Below are 20113 nucleotides of genomic sequence, written 5' to 3' on the forward strand. Positions count from 1 at the left end.
TCAGTGTGGCAACCCCTACACTCTGGAACTCTCTGCCCATTAACATTAGGCAGGTGTCCTTGCTGTACTGCTTACAGCACCTGCTAAAACCTTTTCTGTTTAGACAAGCCTACTACAGAATGTAAAGCTGACATGCATTTGAACATGTAACCTTATTTTATAATGTATATTTAACTGCTGGTTTTATTTATATTTTGGGCTTCTGTTTTACAGTAACTCTGGCTTGCATTTTTATTTTTTTATTTATTTGAATTTATATACCACCCTATACCCTGGGCTCTCAGGGTAGTTCACAGAATAAAATCAAGATATAAAACTACAAAATACATAATAAAAATAACAACCCAATCCCCCCCCAAAAAAACCACATTTTTAAAAGGGCATAAGATGTAAATCATATTATTGTATATTTTATGTAAACTGCTTAGAGGTGTTTTTAAAAAAAATAAAATAAAATTTAGCACTATACAGATAATTTTTTTAAAAAATCGCAAGCAATGATTGATCTATCTGGAGCAGGAATTGGGCAAATTTTAACCCGAGACTCTGAAGCAGGAAGAGGGAAAAGACATCCTCGGTCCACATTTTTCAGTAACTGAAGACCCTGCTCCCTTTTCCTGAGAGTACTGGGACAGGGCTTAAGTGTGCTCTCACTGTGCTCTGCAGTCCATTTCAAATGCTGCAAGTCATTCTTAATAAGGCAAGGGTACCCTCCTGGATGCAAATTATCCAGACCTGTCTTTCCCAAGCTTGGGAGTCCAGCTGTTTTTGGGCTACAACTCCCATCATCCCTAGTTAGCAGGACCAATGATCAGGGATGATGGGAACTGTAGTCCAAAAACAGCTAGAGACACACGTTTGGGAAACACTGGTTTATAACCAATAATTTGCTTATAAACACAAAGAAAACAAAGGAGCTTGTGGTGGACTTCAGGAAGCAGAAAATCGATGTCCAGCCGCTTTTGATTGATGGAACCTGTGTGGAGAGGGTGACAACGTTCAGATTCCTGGGCACTGAGTTACAGGAGGATTTGTCCTGGAGTGTCAATATAAGGGGGATTGCGAAGAAGGCGCAGCACAGACTGTATTTTTTTGAGAATTTTAAGGAAAATCACCTTCCCCAAAGGTTGCTGCTTGCTTTCTATCACTGTGCCATTGAGAGTGTGCTCACGTATGGCTTATGTGTGTGGTACAGAAGCTGCACTTGTCGGGATAGGACAGTGTTGAGCAGAGAGTATCATTGGTTGTTCTCTCTCTACCTTAGAACATATTTATACCATCAGGTGGCATAGAAAGGCACTAGACAAATCAAGAGACTCGTCGCATCCTGGTCATTGTTTCTTTGAGCTCCTGCCATCGGGACCGAGATATAGAACAATGAAGACGAGAACGAGCCGTCTCAAGAACAGTTTCTTTCCTACAGCAATTTTGACCTTAAATGCAAATTCTGAACTTTGAAGTCATTTTATTTTCATTTGTTTACTGTTCTGTATTGTATTGTGCTTATTAGTATTTTAATTTATGTGGAGTGTTTTAATTTGAGTTGATACAGCAATTGAGAAATTTCATTGTTCCCGCAAGGAGACAATGATAATAAAGATCTATTCTATTCTATTCTTTAGACAGAGGACAAGGGAGTGGGGCTTCTAGGGCAGAGTGCAATGGTCACTGAGCCTGCAGTTGAGCATTTTGGGGGCACAAAAGCTGTTGCTTTTATATTGTGGATATGTTTGTCACCCCTGAGCTCCTTTGGAAGGAACAGTGGGACATAAATCCTACAATTAAGATAGTGAACAGCAGCAGCAATAAGCTCAAGCCTCAGTGCAGAAGCTGCCTCAATGCTCTCCCCAATATTGCTCAAATACCATTTAAACAAATTACAGTAACACAAATCAATCTGAAGTTCTTTCACTCAAGATTTCTGTAGGTTCTCCTCCCTCCTAAATACAGAGAAAGCTTGAGGTTGGGGTGGGTGGGATAGAAATCATACCCACTGGTGGAGGTATTGCAATGAAAACTAGCTACGAAGAATGAAGAAGAGGGCCTCATTGTTAGCACTGGGACCCTCTTCTCCATCCTTGGTAGCTAATTTTCCATAGGAGTTGGGATGGGGAGAAGCAGGAAATGGTAGCTACCTGTACTACGAAAGCAACAGAAGGCAAAAAGGTAGCCAGTTGTTCCTCTTGCAATGTGCATAACTGAACTGATTTTATACCATTGGTGTATCTATGTTAATTAACATGGAAAAGGGTCCAGTGCACCAATGGCAGCAAACAGCAGCAATAAGAAGCCTAGCATCAATCAATAAAGATGTGGTCAATTCAAAGATCTTTAATCGTTAATTTTATCTCTCTACCACCCAAAAAGTAGCTGCCTGATAATCTTTGGAATATCATAGCTATTTCTGTTCTTTATTAAATCATGAAGTTCTTGCCAAATGCAGGTCGTTTCAGGGCAAGATCAGAACATCAAGAATTCTGAACATGGAGATGCTTTCATAGGGTGAGCATTGTATGCAAAATAGCTCTAAGTGCCTGGCTATACATGAGGAATGAGACAGTAGAATTCTGAACTACACCACATCATGTATGTGTCATATTATTGAATGCACTCCCACTCCACAGAAAGCTTCTAGCATGTAATAAACCAGTACTTCAGCATGAAAGATTTAAACACAGCCCTTTTCCTAATGTACTAGTGTGCTATAGGATTTTTTTTTATATAGGGAAGGGGGGAGAAGGAATAACTCCACCTCTCCACCTTCAGATTGATGTGGTACAGCCTGGAATTCTACTACCTCATTCTGCACAAGGGAAGGAGCAGCCTATTAAAGGACTGTTAATACAGTCAAGCAACATTTAGCACATCTCTTACAATATTTTCCTCTGCAGGAGGGCTTCTAGGAAGATGCCCAGGGAAGAAATGCACGAGGAGACACAATAGAACCGAAAAATCCTCATTTCCCTTCCCACAAATATTTTTTGCTTTCAAAAGCAACACTACCACACATTTAGATTTCCAATTCTAAGGTAAGCATTTCTACATGATATGGAATTGCTCCAGCAGCCCTCCCGTGGAAGAAAACAGACAACACACAAAGATGCATGACTCATATCCTCAAATACCAATTTATGTCAACCTCAGAGTGACATAAAAACCGGGGGGGGAATTAGAATCATGAAATTCCTCCAGTGAGTATTTTTTAAGTGCCTGGAAGCATTCTGAGGTACACCTTGGGATCAGATTAGGTAGTGCCGCACATACGCTTGTATCTTTAATTATATGAAATGCTTGTAGGCAACGCTGTGCTTATACAATGAGCATATGCACCTCTAATGTAGGACAGACCACGTTATCTTAGAATCCTGACTGTGTGTAGCCCATGATATGGAAATTCAGCACATTCCAATATTTAATATTATTCTTTTCATTCAAAATAAATCCAGCCTCTAATAAAGCCACACAAATATGAATTTGAAACTGATAGCCAATATGTAATGAAAGATCTGAAGCCAGAACGAGTCACATTTCTGTCATCCATTATGCTGTTTATTTTTAGACTGCAAACCTGCATGCACTGTGGTGTGAGTGTGTGTGTGTGTGTGTGTGTTTCAAAATTAGCACTTTAACTGCCTAATAAGTGTCAGGAAGCTTTAAAAATAATGCTGGCTGTGATTTAACATACAGGGCATTTTGCACAGTAATTCTTCAGCATTTTGCACAGTAATTCTTTCCTTACTATGTCTAGTAGCAGTAGCAGATATTATGCAGATGTAAATTGATGCACATAGTTGCTAACTTTGTTTACTCTATAATCCTAAAAGGCAGTTTACATTACAGGAATTTGAAATCACAAGTCCCCCACCACAGTTCCCCTAGAAGGGTTTAAGCCTTTTTCCTCAGTGGATTATAAAGCTGTAGCATTCAAAAAGTCTCTTGTTGGAAAAACTGGGGAGTAAACCCAAAGAGTGCTAATAAGCAACCTAGTACAACCCTTCACTTCAGTTCTCAAAGAATGGTAATAAATAATTTCTGTATCAGCTAGCATTCTTGGTTAAAACTGAAAGGGAGAGAAACAATTCATTATGGTGGTCTATCACACATACCCTCAGACTGAATAAAGACAAACATTTATGCAGAAGTTTAACTCACTATACTTAGAGGCTTAATTTAATGCAAGAATAGATGGCTTTAATTTAAAAAATATGCATGAGCTATCTGAAATAAGGGAGAGCCTCCCCCACAACTCACATTAGTCTTTACTTCAAGTCTTATTAGACTGATGATATGTTCATATGTGCGCAGAGAAAAATGCCCTGCAAGTTCAAAGTACGGTATGAAATAGTGACATTGATGCACACTACTACAGTAAAAGTGCAGCCCTGCCCAGTGGAATGGCTTTGCCTGCCATTTGCTTAGCTGTGGAAGAAGTGGAGTAGGCACAACTACACATCACTGCCTGGCCCATAAGCATTCTGTTAGCTGGTACCAGGAACTCCAGCTGCCCATGCCATAACTTGCCTGCCCACCTTCACTCAGTGTTCCTGATGACAGTGCAAAAATGTCTTATGCAAATTAGGGTAAATTTGCAAAATATTATTTGCACTGGAACACTTTCAGTTTGGATCAGAACATTTTCTGATGCCCTAGAGAGTGTTCTAATTTAGCATGTTTATTTTATATGCTTTCAGTAAACAAAGCTAAAACCTTTGAAGTTGTCAAGCTTGACTAATACTGTATTTGCAATCAGTATTCATTCATTGTACTTAATTAACTTATGAAACAGAAAAAATTCTGTAGAGACATAAAGCACCGGAAAAAAAATCCATCCCACATCACTGCTTGAAAATATATAAAGAAGTCAAGGGGCAAGTCATATACGATATATCAGAGTCCCCCAGTCCCACCACTGTTCAAATTAATTAGATTTGTCATGTGCAACTGCACCATGACTTCTCCAAATCACAAGCATTCAAAAGAAGCATTCAGATGCTTTAATTGGGGTTTGTTTACACATAGACCAATTCTAACCATTTGCATGAATTGACCATATGGTTTAAAAACAAAAAAGCGCAGACAGATCTTCTCCTGCTCTTACCATAAATCCCTTAAAGGTCCGATAAAAGGGGTCCAAGAGGAGGCTGGCCACTGAGCAGACCTGGGCAGTGCGATCCCAGCCATCAGAGCAGTGCACTAGGACGGTGGTACCTTCATCTTTCACTGCCTATGACAGGTGAGATGGCACACACAAATAAAAACGTACCATATAAACCTCCTGAACATTTCACAGCAAAACATTTTGACTGCTGCTTTAAATAAAATGCTGGATTACAGAATACCAATATGGAGAGAAGGCCAAACAATGAACTATGAAGCAGGTGGGAGCCTAGAGGACAGATGGGGAATCTGTGATCCTTCAGGTGTTACTGGACTACAACTGCCATCATCCCTGACTGTGGGCCATGGTGGCTGGTGCTGATGTGAGTTGGGAGTTCAGCAACATCTGGAGGGAACCACGTTTCCCATTCCTGGCCTACAGAACACATGACCCTCTCCAACACCCCCCATTTAAGTAGGTGGCCCTCCATTTGTTTTTAATAGCCTGGATATGAAAAAACAAGAGCTGTGATTTCCCCTCTATGGGTCTTGCCATCATGGACTTTAACAATCTGTTAGTTTTTTTCTGCTGCCCTTAAGAGTGCCCCAACACTGAACAACTTCCTAACCAAGCTGAATAGTGGAGCTGCCTCCTCTTGAGCACATCAAAGTGTCAATTCCATGTAGAAGTCATGGAACCATGAAAGGTTTAACGTGGAAGACCTTCTTTTCCTAGTGTTCATTCAAGATCTGCCTTGCCCAAGCACAGCCCAAGCAATAAAGCTTTCACTCCTGCTCTCCCATTTCTCTGATGACGTATATCTTTGGAAATTCAGAGGTAGGCCTTACCTTAGCAAGAAAGACACCAGCATCCATTACAGCTTTAATGTGCCGTAACCAGCCAGAGTTCTCTAAGCCAGTAAGGAAATCACTCATTGAAGGAGATTTCGTTTCACACACTAAAGGAACAAAAGTGGAAGGTATGATAAACATACAACTGTCTCTATCGTTATGGAGGTTTCTTCCAAACATTGAGAAACTGTTTGTGTGAAGGCCACTCAGAAATTGCTACCCAATATAAATTCCTCCTTCATGTAGTCAGAAACTAGGGAGTCTTTCAGCCATGCACCTTGCGAAAGGCTGATTTAAAATGCATGTTAACTGAACAGCAAAAATTGTGTTTTTAATATTCTCTTGGGAGCCACTCACGAGTGGCTGGGGCAACCCAGTCAGATGGGTGGTATATAAATAAAATAATAATTACTATTATTAGTATTATCAGGTTATGTGCTTCGCTAAAAAACATTTTTATTTTGCAGATTCCTAAACTTCATTCAAGCATGGATTCCAGAGCAGTGTGCATAAAAATTCTAAATATCAATACAATATTAAAACAATAAAAATGAGATGGGAATAAAATCTGAGGAATATTAATCCAAAACAAAGTGGCAAAAGGAGCACACACCATTCTTCCCTTCTGTGGGAGGGTATGCCAAATCCAGGACAAAACCACCAAGAAGGCCCTATCCTTTGCAGATGCATAATGCATCTCTCCAGAGATGGAACTCACGGATATGAAAACCTTAATGCTTGGGCAGGCTGGAATGGAAAAAGGCACTCCATCACTGCTTTGCTTTTCACCAAAGGTGAAAAGCCTTTGGGGCATCCAGTCACCTCACAAGGTACCCTCCAAAGTAGAAACACAAACTTGTGTGCAACAAAGTGCCATCAGGTACAATTCCGATTCAGCTGGCAGCTTGTGAGAAGTGACAGAAAGCCAGCTTATTCACCCTGCAGGATCAGATTTCCCTTGGTGATATCATGACTGGGGAGAATCCTGCCTCCAAACAGCTTGGCCAGGAATGATTCAACCCTCCTCCTCCATATAAAGAAGTTGGTCACTTCTGATTTCAGTAGGACGACTCTGAACTCTGCTGCTCAAATAGTTCAAACCCTCCTTTCTCAATGTTTTAATTTTAATTTTAAAATTAAAATGCAGGTGTTTATCCCCCATCAGCTTTCATCTCTCTAAGTATTGCAACCATGTAATATCTCTCTCAGGTAACTTCTTAGAGCAAGCTGTAACATCAGCTAACAATTCAAGGCACTTCAGCAAGACAGGAGAGCTGTATTTACTCTCCTAATCTCTTGCCTGTCCCACACCTGCAGAGTACACAAGCTCCTGTGTCTACAATAACAAGGTAGCTCAACAGGTGGTCATCGCAAGTGGCCAGCCAAAATTAAAAAAAACCCAAACACACCTTCCAGTAGCTTCTGCAGGCTGCTCCTCATTACATGGATGTTTTCGATACCAATGAATTTAAAACGAATGTTGTCGTAGTTATCAACATTCTCATAACCCTTTCCAGCAGCTCGGTTGGCCATGGCATTCAACTGGAAAAATTACGTAGCAAAAAATGATTATGTACAGCCCTTTCTGATATATACACACCCACTGGCCCTCTTTAGCATTATTTGAAAAAGTAACTTAAAAAGTGGGATTCATCCTATATACAGTGTGGTGTCTCACAAAAATTTCTAGGACAGAAACTAGAACATTATCAGAACTGCAAGGCTACAATCCTACAATAACGTTCTCCTCTTTCCCCTAGGGATGCTAAGTATTAAATGATGCATCATTGTGCAGTATTTTTTGTAACCTGCTGCAAGTAGCAACCAATTAAGAGAAGATAAATCTGCCATCCCTGACCTGGTGCTTTCCATATGCTTTGGACCATAACTCCCATTGTGCAGGCCATTGTTAATGGGAGTTTCTGCCCAAAACATCTGGAGAGCATCAGGTTGCAGAAGGCTGATTTAAAAAGCATACTAACTGAGTAGCAAATATGAAGTGACTGGAAGATCCTGTTGTGCATGTGTAAGAAGCATCAGTAGTGTCAAGAGCTGGCAACACTTTTTCTGCTGAAGGCCACATTCCCTTGTAGATAATCTGTTGTGGGGGGCACATGCAGTGGTGGGCTGGGAAGAACAAAATGTGAGCAGGTCACACTCTTCTCTCTCTCTTTGCCAACCTCTTCCCTTCCCTTTCCCTCCTTCTTACCACCTGCAAGAAGTTAGCCCAAGGTCCACATGAAGCAGTCCAAGGGCTATGTAAGGCCCAGCTATGAGACTAGGAAAAGAATGTCATAATTTTCCTCCCTAGCAGCATCCCTTTATGGCCACACTGTGTTTAGGCAATGTCAAAGTCAGAGTTTGTTGACCACACGAGTGCCCACAGATCCCATGAAGTGATACCTTTGGCCTTGTGTCTACAACATACATGAACGGACTTCCTGGGTTGGCTTCCCTAAGTGCTTGCAGCAGCTGTTCATCCTCTAGGCAACGAGCACTAAACCCAGACAAGGGCTGACTACAACGACATATTGCAGCCTGAAAGACACAAGAGTATGTCACGTGTAGCAGGTAAGAAGTTCTCCAGCACATAATTGTTCAGTAAGGCACCTCATTTTCTCCACCCACCACTTGCAGATAGCAACATCAGTGTATTAAGCAATTGCCTTGGTCTACCAACATGCATATATATTATGAGAAAAGCTTTTATGAGAGCACACAGAAGTGACACAATTGTGGGGAGGGAAACCGACTTATCCTTTAACAGCTGTCTGGAGTTTATCTGGGCTGCCAATGCTTAGGGGGGTTAGGAGAAACAGCTTTTATTCAGAGAATACCTCCTTTTGGATGAAACAGTGCCTTTTGTGAAATGAGATCATCACCCTCCTATCCATTTAATTTTGATCATCATTCTTATCCCAAACTGGTGACAATGCTGAGTAACCAGAATACTAGCATGAAAACGCATACACCACCAACCAAGGGGTTTCCCCCAAATGCGGTAACAAAATAATTCTGTCCATACTTGAACCTAGGGCACTGCAAGGACAGCAAAGTTAAAAGCTAAATATGTTTTATTCCACAGTGAGAACCAATGCCACTTAAATCAGGCCAACAATGAATAAAAGAGGGTTCTCTGTTGCAAGCTATTTCCTGTTTCATAAAGCTGAGATTAGCAGAGTTGAAATATAATTAGCTGAACATTGCCCAACATAACCAGATCTGTAGTTTTCAAGAAGAAAAAAGCTCTTCTGAATTGATCTGAATGAAGTGTTGCCACCAAGTTCTGTGCAAAATGGAACTGCGTGAGAGAGTTTCAGGTGAGACCAAGAGGAGAAACTTACTGTTGTCCATGGGGTTCCCCATAAAGAGATTTTGGCAAGGCCCCCCCACTGAGTCACCACAAGGCCAGAGCCAAGGCATCTGTGTGCACTGAAGACTTCACCAACACTTGCAGGCTGAGGTGTGTATAGCCAGGAGCTGGCTCTCCCCATCATTCCTGCATTGTCTCCCTAGGACAATGTGGGGGGGGGGGGTGGTGCGGAAAAAGAGACACCAAAAAACTGCTGCACATGCCTCAGCCAACCAAGAGCTAATAGTCATCAGTAGCCAGTAGTTGCTGCTGAACCATCTAACTTTACTCATTTCATCTCCACATCCCCTCCACAAATTGTGGATGAAACCCAACTGGAAAATCAGAATTCCAGGCTCCTGATTTTAGGAGTCCAGTTTAAAACTGTAATAATATATAATTTTAAGTAGCTGTTTTTCCTCAGCTCTTCTCTAAATGAAATTCTGAAAAGGGACATCTAGTCAATTCAGGATGGGCCCCCCAAAACTGGGCAAAATAATTTTGGCCATGCTTTGTCGTAAAGCAACAAATCATGGCCAAAATTATTTTGCCCAGCCACTTCTGTAAAATGTTGCAAGAAGTCATATGGTATGGTGGGGGAAGAGAGAAGACATGAGCAATATTTACATGTGTTTAAAATGTAAAGCTAAAATAGTGTTCAAGGTAGCAATTTCAGTACAAGAAGACAAGATTGCCCTCTGCATCAAATAAGCATTGTCTAAGGCTTGATCTATCCTAGCGGTGGAGAACCTGTGGCCCTGTGCATGTTGTTGGATTTCAGCTCCAACTATTGATACTGATCAAGGAAGATGGAACCTGTTGTCCAGTAATGTCTGGAGAGTCATTGGTTCCCCACCCCTAGTCGACACATACAGCACAATCAGGTGGAGTCCCGAGGAAGATGACGGGACTGCCTATGGAGGAAGACCAAAACCCCATGAAAAGCAGAACATGTGTTACTAACATTATTCTCTTTGTAGAAGTAGGAAAGTGCTGGTATCCGACCTCGGCTTCGAAACTTTGAGCTCCCCAGCACCATTGCCCTAGTAGCTGCTTTAGGCACCACTAGATCTGGAGAGTATGTGCTGCAAACCTAAGATACAAAAAGAAATGAAATGGAGAGAGGACTGGAATCTTAAATTATTAACTCGTTGAGGCATTTATTACAGGTTTGCAATTAGCAGCTGCTGGCTATAACAACTCAACATTGATATTAAAGCTAAGTCAGCTGCAAATGTGTTAAGGTGGTTAGCACTTTTTGTTCAGAATCAGCAGGAGTAAGATACTATTGCTACAAGTAAGCAAGCACCAAACACACATTCTAAATTGCTCTGACTGACAGAATGCACAGCATTATGGTTCATTATAATTTAGAAGAGAGGGACCTTTCTGCAAGTTCCCTGGACATGTAAGGTCAGTTTGATTAATGAGTCAGACCTTTTCAGTTGTGGTTTCACTGTTGTACAATTCCCCAGGGAAAGCTCACCAAAGCCCAACAGTAACTGTTTTCAGGAGATGTGTTTACAGGACCCTGTTATGTGTGGTTTGTTTCAACAGTCTTTTATAGAATGCAAGGCTAGAGAGAAGAGCAGATTTTCTCCCTGACCTTGTATTGTTTCTCATAGATTACTATCTCATTACACCTTATTGTCTGCACTTAAAAATTTGCAACATAGCAATACAAAAGCTTATATCCCAAAACAAATGGTGCATAATTAGTTCAGTTTTATCCTTCCTTAACATATCCAACCTTATCTTATAAAATTATGGGCCTTTTCCATGGGATGTCCAAATCACTTAAGACATACTTAACCAAGTTAAGAGTAAAGGGAAAATAAAGGATAGAAGTATCTGAGATGAACAATGGGGGTGGAGATGCTCCTTCATGTATACTGGACCAAGGCCATTTAGGGCTTTAAAGGTCAGCACCAACACTTTGAATTGTGTTCAGAAACATACTGGGAGCCAATGTAGATCTTTCAGGACCGGTATTGTATGGTCTTGGCAGCCACCAGAGCATGGGGGATAAGATGGAACCCTGCAGGATACCAGAGGACAACTGCCATGGTGCCTACTTTCTGGAAATGGACCTGGAGGTAGGAGCAGAGCTACTGAAATACAGTGCCCCCAACCCTTACCTCCCTGAGCTGCCTCAAAAGGATACTATGGTCAACAGTATCAAAAACTGCAGAAAGATCAAGGAGTACAAGCAGGGGCACAGTCTCTACATCTCTCTCATGATAAATGTCATCAACTAGGATGGCAAAAGCAGTTTCAGTGCCATGACCAGGTCTGAAACCGGAAGAGATTGGATCCAAGCAATCGGCTTCCTTTGAGCATGCCTGAAGCTGGACTGCCAACACCTTCTCAAGCACTTTGCCCAGAAAAAGGCATATTTGCCACTGGACGATAGTTGGTATTCTTCGGCTTATTTATATCCTGCCTTTAATGATATTCATCTTTTGAAGCAACTCACAAGTAAAATAAAAAATACATGAACAAAGTTAGAATGAAAAATATAACCACCCATTGGAATGAAACACTGCATTAAGCTGCCGTCTGAACAAGAATTACCTCATAGTCTTTGTTAAAATCAGTTATTTCCCAATAGTCATTTGGAATCCCCATGCGCTGGTAGTCTATTTTGACATCTATCAGCTTCCAGCCCATCTCCCGGTTCTCTTTGGGCATTTTGGGATTGTAAGAGAATGCATAAAGCTCTTCCGGTTTCACTAGAGCACAAAAACAATTTTGAAAGAGGAAAAAGTTAAGTGATTGTGCAAGCCAGAATCCTTCATAAATCACAGGTACACATGCACACACAAAAGTGGAATCAGGAGTAGGGATGAATTACTCTGCAAATGTGCTCTGCTTGATTACTTGTTTTTCCAGTTTTAAGCTCAGCATGCTTTATTTCTGCTTTTTAAAAATAGATAAATAAATGTGCCATTTTAAAACGGCATATGCTTTTCTTTTCAAGTCAGCACAAAATCTGTACTCATTTTTTTGGCAATTCCCCTCATATATTGCTTTTTTATGGGGGGGGGGACGGGGATAGTGCATTCACTATTATACATATTTTTGCACACACTATCCTCTAACATATGCTTTTTTATATACACATTTTTGGTAGGAAAACTGCATCACAAAAAACTGCATCACAATTCTGAGAAGTGTGAATTTAAAAGGATAACTCTGTTTTGGTTTAGAACAGGCATCCCCAAACTGCGGCCCTTCAGATGTTTTGGCCTACAACTCCCATGATCCCTAGCTAACAGGACCAGTGGTCAGGGATGATGGGAATTGTAGTCTAAAACATCTGGAGGGCCGAAGTTTGGGGATGCCTGGTTTAGAAGGTATGAACTAGGAAAAATAGAATCATAGAACTGTTGGGTTGGAAGGGATACTGAGGATCATCTAGTCTAATCCCCTGCAATGCAGGAATATGCAGCTGTCCCATATGGGGATCAAACCTGCAACCTTGGTATTATCAGCACCACACTCTAACCAACTGAGCTATCCAGCTGATGTTTGAGCTATAGCAGTAAAACAGAACAAATTTCTCCTCTATCCCCATTGAGAGGTTTCCTTTGTGTTCAGTTTTGTTCCAATTTCAGATTTTGTTTTAACAGCCTCCCTCAGCCTTGGGGGAAAAAAGCCCTTAAATTACTAATTCACATGACATTTACCAATGTTCCCTCCTATTCATCTACATATACATATGATTGCCCATTCCACTGTTAAAAGAAAGAACAAACTTTCATAAAGCTTCTGTGACAGTTTGAATGGGAGGTACATGGATTTTAGGTGCCAAGAAAGAGTATTTCTATTCACCCAGGCCTTTAGGCTCCTTCTCAAAACAAAACAAAACCCACTGATACTTTTATTGATTATTGTTGTTAAAAAAATTTTCGGTGCTCTGTGAAGTTATTGTGATATTTCATTGTATTTTAAAGTATATATTTTAGAATACCATTATTATTATTAATTATCATCATCATCATCATCCAATTTCCCCCCCGTCTGGGAATTGAGGTGGCTTACAGATGAAAATACAAAAACACAGACAACATAGAAAAAGCTAAATCCCAAATTCTACACTTAAGCAGGAATAACCAGCTGCACAAAAAGAAGATGGGGGACATCTGGATTGTACACAGAATCTAGGGATCTTAGTAGACTACAAATTGAAAATGATACAACAGTGTGATACTACAGCAAAAAAAACCCTAACTATTCTACGCTGCATCAACAGAAGTCTCTTGTTCAGATCAAGAGACGTAACTGTACCACTCAAGTCATCAAGTCAAGTCGTTTTTTTACGGTGAATGGCCGTAATAAGGTATCAAAAAATAGTACCACTCTATTCTGCCTTGGTCAGACCACATCTGAAATACTGTGACCAGTTCAGGGTGCCACTATTTAAGAAGGATGACAAGCTGAATGTGAGCAGAGGAGGGCAACCAAGATGATCAAGGGCCTGGAAACCAAACCTTATAAGGAACGGTTGAGGAAGCTGGGTATGTTTAGCACGTAGAAGTAGTGATGGAGAGGAGATATGATAGTCACTGTCAACTGTCTAAAGGGCTGTCACATGGAAAATGAAGCAAGCTTCTTTTATCCTGCTCCAGAGACTAGGATGTGAATACTGGACTCAAGTTATAAGAAATATATTTTAGCTAAACAACAGGAATAATTTTCTGATGGTAACAGCTATTCAACAGTGGAATGGACTCCCTGAAGGCTGTGCACTCTCCTTCATAGAAGGTTTTTAAGCAGAGGTTGGATGGACATCTGTCATGCATGCTTTAGCTGAGATTCCTGCATTGCAGGGGGTTGCACTAGATGACGCTCAGGTTCCCTTCCAAATCTACAATTCTATGATTCTATGGAGGTGCAATAACCCCAAAAGATGCCTTTGTACATATAGGACCAAAACCTGTAGGTAGCCACATTGGTTCTTTGGAGATGAAGTCAAACATTTATAGTACTTTAACCATCAGAGGTTAAGAAAGCTTTGCAGACCCTTCTGGTGAGGCAAACATTTGACATTATCAGTATTTCTGCTCTCTCTTACACAGTACAAGGTCAGGGAGGGGGGATACCTTGCTCTTTTCTCTGGGAAGAGGCTTGTTTTGGTTCTGTACTTGCATTCAAGAAGTGAAGAGCCAAAACAAATCCAAGGTTTCAGCCCACAGGGATCATATTCTCAGCCTAACTCCAATCTCAGTGTAGAATGTGAAATCATGTAACCTTGCTGATTAGGACCAACTAAACAAGTCTCCAAAAAAGAAAATAAGGAAAAAGGGAATAAGCAAACTTTTGCTGGATGTTAAAGAGGAAAAAAGGAACCAGGGAGAACACACCCAGCTTGTGGGCTTCCCAAAGGCATCTGGTTGGCCACTATGACACAGAATGCTGGACTAGAAAACCATTGGCTTGATCCAACATGTTATTCTTATGTTTTTGGGAAGCAATATGCAGAATTAATTAGAGATTATGCTCATGTTGCACCAAAGACTAATGGAACAGGCAGCAATGGCTGCTCTCCCTTGGAAATCAAAAAAACAAGCTGTCCTTCTGCGGTGTTTCTAGCACTAATTGGAACACCTGGGTTTTGCTGCTTGTGTGTAGGAGCAAAGTTGCTCATGTGGGTGCCTGAAACTATCTAGTTAATGCAAAATGCAACAGCTTGGCTGTTCACTGTGCAAACATATCACCATCTTACTGCACCACTGCTTAACAAAATTGAATGCAAATGGAGGAAAGATCCAAATAAATGCAACCAAACTCTGGTAAGGGCTCATTATTGAGCCTACCTAGTGGCAGTGAAGGCAGAAAAGGCGGCATACTTTGTTGACTCCATTGCATCCTCATTATGTCATCCGGCAGAGCTTTTCTGAGTTGTATGGGGCCTTTTACAGTCTGGTCCAAAGGAGGTGATAGAACCAACAGAAGCTCACTGTGACTTGTTTGCAAAGCATTTTGAGGATAAAATTGCTTGCATCCACCAAGAACTTGACTCTGATGTTATAGCAGATGACTCTCATGGGGTGTCTAGAGCACAGTCTAGTCCTGTTGTGTTGGATGAGTTTCAGTTAGTAAGGCTCGAAGATGTGGACAAGTTGCTAGGATCAGTCAGGATGACCACTTGCGCTCTAGACCCTTGCCCCTCTTGGCTGATAAAAACCAGCAGGGAGGGAACAGCTGGCTGGACCAGAGAGGTAATGAATGCCTCTATACAAGAGGGGGTGGTCCCTGCCTGTTTGAAGAAGGAAGTGGTAAAACCACTCCTTAAGAAACCTTTCCTGGATTCAGAAAACCTAACTAACTACCGGCCAGTTGCTAATTTCCCTTTTCTGCACAAGGTTCTGGAGTAAGTGGTCGCAGACCAGATCCAAGCACTTTTGGAAGAAACTGATTTTCTGAATCCGTTTCAATCGGGGTTTAGGCCCAGTTTTGGCACAGAAACTGCTTTGGTCGCCCTGTATGATGACCTCTGTTGAGAGCGAGACAAGGGAAACATGTCCCTGTTAATTCTTCTCGACCTCTCAATACCATCAACCATGGTATCCTTCTGGAGTGACTGTCCGAACTAGGAGTGGGTGGCACTGCTTTGTGGTAGTTCCAGTCCTACTTGGATAGTCGTTCCCAGAGGGTGTTGCTTGGGGAATGCTTTTCAGCCTCGTGGAATCTTCAATGTGGGTTTCCACAGGGCTCAATAATATCCCCCACATTATTAAACTTCTACATGAAACCGCTGGGTGGGGTTATCTGGAGGTTTGGAGTACGCTGTCAGCAGTATGCTGATGACACTCAGCTCTATTTCTCCTTTATAACTGCAGGTGAGGCAGTGGAAGTGCTAGGCTAGTGTCTTGCCTCGGTAATGGACTGGATGAGATCCAACAAATTGAAACTCAATCCAGAGAAGACTGAGGCACTGTTAGTGGGTGGTTCCCTAGACCAGATGGGTGGGAGGTCACCTGCTCTTGATGGGGTTACTTGGGGGTACTCCTTTGTTGTTGCTTGAGGCTCAGGTGGCTTCAATGGCCCGGAGTCCCATCAGTGGCCCAGCTATGCCCCTATCTGGAAGGGATAGCCAAACTACTGTTGTCTATGCTCTGGTAACCTCAAGGTTAGATCACTGCAATGCATTATATGTAGGGCTGCCTCTAAAGACAAGTTTGGAAACTTCAGCTAGTGTAGAATTCAATGTCCAGGTTGCTCACTGGAGCAAGACAGTTTGAGCATATTACACCGATCCTTGTCCAACTGCACTGGCTACCAATTAGTTTACAGGTCCAATGTAGGAAGTGGGACTTTAATGTGGCAGCATCTACTCTTTGGAACTCCCTCCCATTATTTATCAGACAGATGCCGTCTCCATTGGTCCCTACTGAAGACCTTCCTTTTTCAGCGAGTCTTTTATGGAGGTTTGTGGAGATTTAAACTTGAAAGTGTTTTCATATATGAAATTGTGCTATAGACGTTATTACTGTTAAATTACAATGAGATGCTTCACAGGAAGCAATTCATAAAGAAACTGAAATAAATAAATATGTTTGCTTATCATCTGAACTTGATAACCTCATCTGCCTAGAACTGTTACAGCAAAATGATGCTCTCGGGTTTGTTGGGAAAATATGGTGGCTCTCTGAAGCATTATTGTCAAACTCAGTGACAGCTTTGAAATTCAAACAGATCAACAGTAACTCACTCCCTGCCTTTTCACTCCCTGCCTTTCCAGGCCTCCTTCCTTCCCATTGTAACTTATCCTGTTGACTCTCAAGGAAGCAGGTTCTCCAGATACAGATTGGTCTCTGCCAGCATCTGATAAAATAGCCAGTTTGCCAAACAGGTAATCTTCAACCATCAGTCATCCACTAGCGAATAATGAGTAATTATTTGTGCTCTGCTGAGGAAAGATAGTGTGGGATTCTGTGGAGGTACTGAAATACAACAAAACTATGGGTATTCAAGCACAAAAGAAATAAAGACCACAATGCCTTAAATTAGCGAGAAAATGGAAGCTGCTGGCAGGACTCTCTAGTGTAGCCCACCCACACCAATCTGGAACTCTCCACATGATTTCAATTCCCATCAGCCCTGTTCTAGATGGAACTGATGGGAAATGTAGTCTAAGTCACCTGGAGGGCACTAGGTTGAGGAATGCTGCACGTGAAAGGTATTCCAATCTCAACAGTGTCAAATACTGACCCAAGGAGCTTCACCAGGCCTATGAAGGGTCCCCAATACAGTCTGTAGGATTTCTTCCAGATCCCACACAAATTGCTCTGTCTTCGAAGGTAAGAAAGTCAGCTCATCCATGGCCCATTATTACATGCAATAAGGTATTAAGTGCAGATAATTTTTTGTTATCATATAGGTAGGTCCTATAAACGCTGAAACAATTTCTATTTTTTCAGAGTTTCAGTGTCTAGAGTAAGGTTGCCATATGTCCTCTTTTTCCAGGACACACCCTCTTTTCCATGGGTATGTAAAATGAGAGTTATAGCAATCCATAGTCAGCAAATGTGTTCTCTGTTTTGTTCTTCAAAATATGATTCTAAAATGTAACTGATCAAAATGAACTGATCACCACACAATCCAGGCATTTTACTCCCTCAACAATAACTACTTTTGAGGGTTGCTTTGTGGTTTCTTATGGATTTCATGTGTTTTATTTTCATGTGTGCTTATGCTCTCAAATACATTGTAAGTCACTTGGAATGCTTCTTTGTGCGACAAGCAACTAACAAATTTAATTACCAGCCACCAACATCAAATCACTGCAGAAATCTTTTAAGGAGAATACAATCAGGAACCTGCAGCCCTCCAGATGTTGCGTGGCTACAATTCCCATCATTCTTGACCGGCAGGGACTGATGGGAATTAAAGTCCAAAAACTTCTGGGGGGCCTCAGGTTCTACATTCCTACTTTAGAGGGCCAAAAGATTTTTTTTAACTTTAAATAATATTTTAATTTATACAAGCACCAAAACAAAATTAATGTTTTAATTATTACCAACAACCTGAGAGGAGAAATGCAAAGTATTTCCACTCTTTTAACAGAGATGGAAAGAGCTTGAGCTATTGATGCTTTCCTTCCTTTCTGTCTGGTTTAACAAGAGCTCAAAGTTCAATAACCAGAGCTCATCATCAACATGCACTTGCAGTCAGACCATTGGTGTATCCACTCAGTACTGTCTGCCTTGGCTGGCAGTGGAAATCCAGATAGATAGGTGTCATTTTTTGCATACCTGGAGATGCCAGAGATTGAACCTGGAATCTCTGTCATGCAATGCAAGTATTGTATCACTAAGCTAAGTTCCTTCCTCCATATGGAAGCAAACTGCACTTTCCAAGTACCTGGTTGAGAAAGTTTCAGCAGGGAAGTGTAGACTTCATGACAGTCCCGCTCATGACCAATAATAAAGTGAGCAACACGGAAATTCTTGCAGTGAATAAGCAGTGGACAGCCAGATGCGGTCAGAGGCAGTTTCTCCACACTAGCAATATGGTGGTGGAGAATCTGTAAAAAAGAAAGGAAGAAAGCTTACAGGGGCAATACTGACTGCAGCTTAAAAAGCCATTCTGACTGAATTCTAACTGAAGCTAGGGACTATTTACATTTTAGAAAAACCAAATAGTCAGTATTTATGACTGAGAACTACAGCTTGTCATGAAAGATGTAATTTGACTTCTAGAAAGTTAAATCTCTCAGTTAGGCCATCATACACCACAGGAACACTATTGTTTACTAAGATGATTAATTTCATAAGCATGAATTAAATCTGAGCTGGTACAGATACTTTGAATCAGGCTCATAAACAGCTACTTTCCTAGGGCAAGTGTCTCTAGGCAGGGGTGCTTTATAGGAGTAGGTTCTCTTTTACTTTGAAGGCACAAATGACTAAGATAGGGATGTGTGGGCAGGAAAACTGTGGGCCAGATGGGGGAATTGCAGACTAAAAATGTTGCAGGAGTTATTTGCTAGGCTGCTTTAAGAGTTTCCTTTTCATGAAATAAGATTTACATAGTGTGAGAAAAAATATGAAAAGTAAACTATTAATTGGAGGAGGGTGTGTGTGTGTGTGTGTGTGTGTGTGTGTGTGTGTGTGTGTGTGTGTGTATTTGTTGCAGTATGGAGATACCATTTGAGTAATGTGAAGTTGAGCAAATGTTGCTTAAATTTTATAGATGCAAACTTACAGTAGTTCTCAGTCAATTGATGTTGATCTCTAACAATTGCTATGGGCTTAATATCATGTTGAAAACATCACCAACAACACATTAGAAACAGTATCAGAGGAAGCATGCTCCTGAATACCAGTTGCTGAACAAGCAGTGCTATTGCCTTCACAGATTGCCTCTGGCTTCCAAAACACATTGAAGAGACTGCTGATGATGGTGGACCACTAGGGCTGCTTTTATCCATATGCTCATGAAATGATCACCAGCCAAATCCTGAACACATCATAGTGCATTAAAAGCTCTGAACAAATTACGGTAGGCTTGTTAAATAGACACATGGACATCAATACAGCCCTTTAGGACATTAGGTCACGAGACACCCCAACCTGTCTCCCACTGCTCAGCGAGAGTTACACTGCACTCTGACATTACATACCCATGTTTCCTTTCGAACTTCAGCCGAAGCATCTACGTAGATTAAATGGGTTGCCGTCAAGTACAATGTTCCATTTGCTGGCTTTCTGTTGGTGTAACGATCTAGTAACTTGACATTTTCTACCTGTAGGGTAAAAATAAAAGGAAGAGTGCCAGGGGGTGGACATTAGTTTAGAACGTTTC

General features: G+C 41.3%; 1 protein-coding gene across 1 annotated transcript in view; it reads right to left on the reverse strand.

Annotated features, from left to right (window-relative positions):
• Window positions 1-20113, reverse strand: part of MTMR8 (myotubularin related protein 8) — a 41853-nt gene that overhangs the window by 15128 nt on the left and 6612 nt on the right. Inside the window, exons 2-9 of the mRNA XM_035101239.2 lie at window positions 19932-20054; window positions 18671-18833; window positions 11876-12033; window positions 10266-10394; window positions 8353-8487; window positions 7359-7491; window positions 5947-6056; window positions 5099-5224 (exon numbers count right to left, since the gene is read on the reverse strand). Coding sequence (XP_034957130.2) covers window positions 5099-5224; window positions 5947-6056; window positions 7359-7491; window positions 8353-8487; window positions 10266-10394; window positions 11876-12033; window positions 18671-18833; window positions 19932-20054 — 1077 coding nt within the window. The remainder of the gene's footprint in view (window positions 1-5098; window positions 5225-5946; window positions 6057-7358; window positions 7492-8352; window positions 8488-10265; window positions 10395-11875; window positions 12034-18670; window positions 18834-19931; window positions 20055-20113) is intronic.

Source organism: Zootoca vivipara, chromosome Z (assembly GCF_963506605.1).
Source record: "Zootoca vivipara chromosome Z, rZooViv1.1, whole genome shotgun sequence".
In the NCBI taxonomy this organism is placed as follows: domain Eukaryota; kingdom Metazoa; phylum Chordata; class Lepidosauria; order Squamata; family Lacertidae; genus Zootoca; species Zootoca vivipara.